General features: G+C 46.8%; 1 protein-coding gene across 1 annotated transcript in view; it reads right to left on the reverse strand.

Annotated features, from left to right (window-relative positions):
- Positions 1–60, reverse strand: part of ATP6V1G1 (ATPase H+ transporting V1 subunit G1) — a 4,340-nt gene extending 4,280 nt beyond the window's left edge. Inside the window, exon 1 of the mRNA XM_027906018.1 lies at positions 44–60. Coding sequence (XP_027761819.1) covers positions 44–60 — 17 coding nt within the window. The remainder of the gene's footprint in view (positions 1–43) is intronic.
- Between the last annotated feature and the right edge of the window lie 6,879 nt (positions 61–6,939).

Genomic DNA, 6,939 nt, shown 5'->3' on the forward strand with positions numbered 1-6,939 from the left:
AGAGCTCTGAGACCATCGAGTCCAATCTGTGACCCAAGCCCACCTTGTCACCCAGCCCATGGCACTGATGCCACATCCAGGCTCTGCTCAAACCCCTCCAGGGACGGGGACTCCACCCCCTCCCTGGGCAGCCCATTCCAAGGGCTGAGCACTCTCTCTGCAAAGAACTTCTTCCCAATGGCCAACCCAAACCTCCCCTGGGGCAGCTCAAGGCTGGGCCCTCTTGTCCTGCTGCTGGTTCCTGGGAGCAGAGCCCGACCCCCCCCGGCTCCCCCTCCTGTCAGGGGGTTGCCGAGAGTGAGAAGGTCCCCCCTGAGCCTCCTCCTGTCCAGGCTGAGCCCCCCCAGCTCCCTCAGCTGCTCCTCCCAGCACTTGTGCTCCAGACCCTTCTCTAGCCCTTCCTCCATCCCACCCAACCCTCACCCATCACACCCCAGGGACAATTTTAAACCCCTAAACACAGCTCCCCCAGCATCTTTCGAGGCACAAATTACAATTATTGTCGAATAATACGGCTCTGATGATGCATCAGAGCCAGGACAGTGACTCATCGCTGCCAGGGGGCTGCCGGGCCACCTCCTCCATCCCCTGTGATGGAAGGGACGGGAGAAGATGAATCAAATGCATATTTATAGTGCTCAATAGGAATTATGAGTGTTTTCAGGGTGACCTTCAGCTGGGCCCACTGATTTTAACTAAATGGGCTTAGCAGGGCCATCCATCCAGGGGTGTATTTGCTTCAGGAAAAGAAAGAGAAAAGGAAACATCAGGAGAGAAGCTGTAAATTTGGGGTTTGAAGCAAGCCTGGGACCCTGGGATGGGGCACAGGGATCAAGAACAGCTGCTGGGAGCAAAGGGCTGAGCTGTGGCATGGACTGGTCTGTGCTGGCAGAAGGGAAATCTGGTCCCACATCATCTGTCACAGACAGGGCAGGATCATCTCAAATGCTGTGCTGGTTATCGGGGAGCACAGAAAGGAGGGAAAAATCATAGAATCATCACAGAATGGCTTGGGCTGGAAGGGACTCCTCTAATTCCAACCCTCCTCGACATTCTGTCTCTATTCCAAAATATGCCACAGCCAAAAAAAAAAAAAACAAAAACCAACCTGCTGGAGGCTCGAGTGGGACAGACCCAGGCTGCTTTTAAACAGTAACAACCCAGATATGAGATCCTTCTTATCTGACCCCAAACCTGAGCAAGCCCTGCCCCCCTTTCACCCCAGACCTTTGCCAGAGGCCACAAAATCATTAAACTCTTCCACTGACACCTCCCAGCCCTCAACCCCAGTCCCATCTAGAAACCCACCATCCTCATTAGCTGCTCCAGTTTTTGTTTCAGGGGTGTCCCCTGCTGCTAATTAAAGCTCTGGAGCTGAACCCAGAGATGATCCCAGAGCAGGATGCTCCGAAGGGATAGCAGGGATCAAACAGGCTTTGGAGCAAAGGGGTCCAGCCCTGCCCTGCAGTCACAGCCAGCACTGGGGTGTTATTTTTCTCCTGGGTGATGGGGATTTTTAGACTCACAGCTTCTCTCTGCAAGGTGGTGATGATAACACTGCCCTTCTCTGCCCTTGAAATACCCTGGCTATGATCACACTGAGTTTCCAGACAAAAATCCCTCCAAATTTCAGCTTTGTGACGCCTAAAAAAAGATGTGATGAGTGTTCAACGACTTCATTTTGAGAGTTAACAAATGGGGCAATAACTATTCAAAACAATCTCTTGCTTGGTTGTGCTGCTTTCTAATTTATTATTGCCCAAAAGCCACTTGAAACATCATGGTATGTGTCACATGAAACACATGTGAAGCCCAAAGCTGTTTGAGCAACTTTTCCGTTCCCTTAAAATCTGTAAAAATTGCTTTTCCCTTCTTGGATTAAAAAAAATAAAAAGTTTCCAATCCTCAAACCTGCCCAGGTGTGGACAAGAGCTGCTGGTACAGCTTTAATTCTGCCAACAATGGATTTATAATTAATTAGTATCACAAGTACTTCTAAACTTGGCTTTTATCCCCTCAGATTTATTGAACATGAGCTTGAAATTTGCTATTAGAGAAAGCAGCAGTTGCTGACGCTGATAATGGCATCCCCTTATTTGTCCAGCACTGATTTCTTAATATGAGAAACTTTACTAATCCTAAATTCCAAGTACCTCACATTCAGCAGAGACTGGAGGAAGAATATCTTTAGAAGATTAGGGCTAGTCCTGCTCTCTAACAGGCAGAAGTAAATTGTTAAAATAAAGAAATAAAAGCATTTCCTTCACCTTCTTCCACAGGTCAGAGAAAATGAAAATTAAATTAAACTGAACACATTTCTTAATTTTCTTTTTCCAAAAGCTTTTTTTTTTTTTTAAATTTTCTTGCAAGTGTTGAAGACTTACTTTCATTTTGGAGCTGCATCTTTGCTCTTTCTGCTTTTTTTTTGCTACACTGGGTCATAATTCCAAGTGTGGGTCACACAGGTTCCTGAAATAGCAGAAGATATTTCTAGAATCAGGAAAAAAATATACAGCTTGTCTTTATTTTTTTTTTTTTTTTAAGTTTCCAAGCCCAGCAAACATGTGCTGTGTCTTATGATCCCTCAGTCATTCAGGATTCCCAGACACATTTCATAAGAATGAGACTTTAAACACCGTCTCTGGCTGCCTTCCAGATCAGGTAATTACATTTCCCCCCCCTTTTTTTTAAATTCCCTTGCTCTTTCAACTGGGGACGTTATTAATCTCCATTCCCCAAGTTAAACTGTTGTTCTGTGCAATTGTCACTCTTTTGAGGAGGTTTTGTGTCAATGCCTGGGGACCAAAGTGGTCTCTCCCCTCTGAGGTTTAATTCATTACCAGGAGTCACTTCAAGGCATTGAGATGATGCAGCTGTCGGGTGTTGATAAATGATCCTTGGCTGATCATTAAAAAGACAACCAGTGAATAATTATCAATTAGCAATAGTTCAAAGGGATATTTTAAATTTATAAGCAGAGTATTAGAAATCCAAGCATAGCAGTGGATTTACATAGAAATCAATTAAAGCCTGAAGTGAACAAGCCTGCACCACTTGTCTGTGCCTGACCTACACCAAGAACTTGGCTCAAACGTCCCAAAATAACAAAGAGTGTTTCATTTATCATTTGGAGTTCCTTTGTGATCAAGGACAATTTAAAGCCTGGAGTAACCCGACTGCAGCGATGGGATTACAGCGCAATGGACTCACATTTATACGGCAAGAATTGATTTTTTTTTAAAAGCAGTTCAAGAAGCCATATTTCTGTGTCAGCTCTCGTTACCTCTCCTTGGGATAAGCAAACTGCTCTGGGGGGCTGGTGCCAGGGCTTACCAGGGAGCTTGGAGACTCCCTTCTGGAGCATCACCCACCCTTAGGAGCTGATTAGTGGCAGGATAATTTACCATGATAAGGCCTAAAATCCACTCAGAGAAATGCAAACGACGCAAATTATTTGGGGTGAGTTGCTGCTGGCACTGGTTTGGTGGTGAATTGTCCTAAAACTGGCCTGGCTCACCAAACTGCAAACACACATCCTGCTTTTTGAAGCAGGATTTGACAGATAAGCTGCTGGCTGGCCTGGGGATCTGTGACTGGCAGTGAAACACTTCATAACCATAAAAGCCCAATCCAACTTTCAGATGGCAGATTCTTCCTCAGACTGTCTTGGAGTGTGTGGAGCTGGGAAACCTCTTCCTGGTCACTCTTTTACACTCTGTAATAAATAATTCTGATCAAGACCTTTCATCCGTTCACTTGCCTGTTCATTTATCATAATAAATAATTAATTTCATATAAATATACCTGATTTGCCATCATTAAAACCCAGGTGACAAAGTGATTTATTCACCATGGGCTTCTCAGCAGTGGGAGGGGCCCAAAGGTGTTAAAAAACTTATCACTATTTATATATTTTGGCAAAAGAGGAAATAATTCTCACTGGTTACACAGTTCTCTTATTCTATTAGTTAAATGATTCTGGTGCTAATTAGTCCCAAGCTCAGTCTTTCTCTTCCTTTGAGGCAGTGGACCTGATTTCTCCCTGCCAGAATTCCCTCTCACAGAGCTGATTCCAGCCCAGCTGCTGAGCTGTCTTTCCTTATGGATCCTGGATCCATCCTCAGTGATCCATTCTTCTCCCTAGGTCTGAGATAACACCCAAATTTAACCACCTGTTTCCCATCTCAAGTTCCCACTGTGGTGGTTTAACTTCCAGTCCAAGTTCCAGGCACCCACAGAGGATTATTCAGGGGGGCTTTGGCAGTTGTTGGTGGTCACAGCTGTCCCACAGCTTGGAGTGAGCTTGCTTTGACTGTGTACAAGCTGTTGCCTCCTTACACAGTTTGCCACAGGGGGAATTTTGATCTGGATGCATTTTCCGAGATGTGTGAGCCTCCCTTTTGCTTCATTCTGTGCTTATCTCATGACAAACTCCCTCTGTGGCCTCAGCAGCGTTTGAGCCAGGCAACTGTGATCTTTAAATCCTTCCCCCCACCAGTCTGAGTTCCACATAAATCAGGACCTTTTGGTGGGAGCCAGGGAAGCTGGCAGCTCTGTTTATGTATTCTTGTGTTGCCATGAAATGTCAGCAAACCTTATTAATTCCTTGTCTACCAAAAGAAACCTTCCAGTCATCTTTCCTTGACGTCTCCTGGTGCCCATTCTTAATCAGAGGTCAAGTGTCCCTTGCAAAGGACGTGGCTGGGAAGATTCATGAGTTTGACACGTGACTGAGGGGGCAGTTGCCCCTCTGAGGGACCTGGTGTGTCCAACATCCACGGAGCCATCGGGATTCCTGCCCCAGGGAACGCACTGGGAGAGCTGTTGTGGACTCAGCCACGCAGGGTACAGCTCGTCTGGATTTTGAGATGTGACAGCAAAACAAAGCAGGTCCCAGGATACAAAATAAGAAATACCAACCCAAGAGCTTGGACTGCTGAAGGCAACTGCCAGTTCTTCACGAGCTCCTGCAAGAGCAGGAGTATTGCTCTCGCTCCGCTGGGAAGAAACACACGGAAAAAAATCTTGTTTTCTCCACATTAAAAGGATCTTTCAGCTTTTCAGCTCCGCTTTCTCTGCCCCAACCCCCTGAGTAATGTCATTGTGTGCCACTGCTGGGCTCGTGATGGATGATACAACCCCTGTGTACGTAGATTGTTTGGTGCTTGGAGATGTTTGAGTGAATGATACAACCACAGCATCAGACTCATTATCAGCACCGCCTGGAAATATCAGAAACGTCTGAGGACGCAGTTTAATTTGGATGCTTATCATAAAGCTCGAGAGAAATGGAAACTGTGTGGCAAGAGCAAAACACTGCAGCAGCCGTGCCGAGCAGCTGATGCATTTCCAGGCCACAGAGGAAGGGCTGGGGGTGCTGGGGGATCCTTCCCCTTACTTGTTCAAACAAAAGGGATGCTGAGAAGCATCTGAGGGACACCATGTGGGGCTGGAGCAAACATCCCACTCGCCTCTGGGGCCTGGTGAGATGTATAACAAGAGCTGCTGATGTGCAGGTTCCTCGTGGGACTGCTCCCATCACTCAGCTCCAGGGCTCCTGCCTGCTAAATGGAGCAGATTTGTCTCCATAAAGTCAGTGGAGCGATGGACCCTTCGCTGCAGAAGTTCAGCCAAACGCTCTGAATTACCCCAGGAAGGTGAACTTCCCTCGCTCCCTGCTCAGCAGAGTTTGGAGCCTGAAGTCAAGACGACAAATAGCTCCTAAAATAAGGTTTTTTCAGAGGTACACAAGCACCTATGCACGCAGAGAGCTGCCTGGTGGAACTAATTTGTTTACAACGTTCATGGAAAAATCTTAATAACCAGTTTCTATATTTAGCCTGAGCGCCTTTGAGAACCCAAGCTCTGTATCCCTGTGCTTCCTGTCCCCTTCCACTCGTGTAGGGCTACAGGAAAAAGCCAAAAATAAACTCACAGCCAGCACCACCCTCCCATGGTCCTGGTGTTTGTCAAACATGACCCAAAGGCTGCTGCTCTGCTTCAGCCATGCTGTAGACCCAGTTTTTGACTCTTAATTACAATCTCATTGCAGAGCCAAACGAAATACCTGGTTTACCTGAATTACCCCCCTGTTCTTCCCTCCCCAGATCAAAACCCTACTCCATCCCACTTGATTTCCACTGTGATTTGCCAGACAGCTCTCTGCTGCGGGGCAAAAAGGAAAAAAAAAAAAAAAATCAATCTGTTTTTCCACTATTTCATCCATCAGCTTCATGCATCGAGCCTTCTGCTGGCAGGATGAGCTCTGCAGCACTTGGCCATCACCAAACCAGCCCCAGGGCCATGTGGTCAGCGAGTTCCAGAGCTGCTGGAGCGGAGGCTGCAATGATCTGCCTGACTGTGCCACGGGCAGGGGCACAGCTCGGGCTCCATGGAATGAAAATCGCACTTCAGCGGGTTTCAGGATATTAATAACGTGATTAACCCGAAACAACCACAGCAACAAATTGATTATCAAGAGCAATAAATCATCTTACACACACACACAGGTAGCCTGTGGGGTTTGTGTTTTTTTTTGTTGTTGTTGTTTTTTTTTTTTTACATTGCAAAGCCATGAGTCCATCCACAGGACTGCAACAACCACCAGCATGGAGCAACACCCTGGAAAAGGCCAAGCAAAATTTGATTAAACTATCTGGGGGATGCAGAAGGCAAAGGAGGAGAAGGCTGCTGGCTGTTACATCTCTAAGATGTGGATACAAGTCCCGTGGCTTCTTTTTCTGCTTCTCTCCACCTACTGCCCAGTCCTTTCCAGAAGACTTTGGGAATGATTTTGCAGGGCTGGAGCCAGGACAAGATGTGGCTGCTCTGAGAGTGAAGGACACTGGCAGGAGTGTCCCCAGCTCTGAGCAATCCAGAGATACAAGTTATACCAGGCAGCTGAGGGATGTTCACCCTCTGTATCCCAAAGGATGCTCC

The sequence above is a fragment of the Empidonax traillii genome, unplaced genomic scaffold (genome assembly GCF_003031625.1).
Source record: "Empidonax traillii isolate 1590-97213 ecotype Southwest subspecies unplaced genomic scaffold, ASM303162v1 scaffold1238:size216485, whole genome shotgun sequence".
In the NCBI taxonomy this organism is placed as follows: Eukaryota; Metazoa; Chordata; class Aves; order Passeriformes; family Tyrannidae; genus Empidonax; species Empidonax traillii.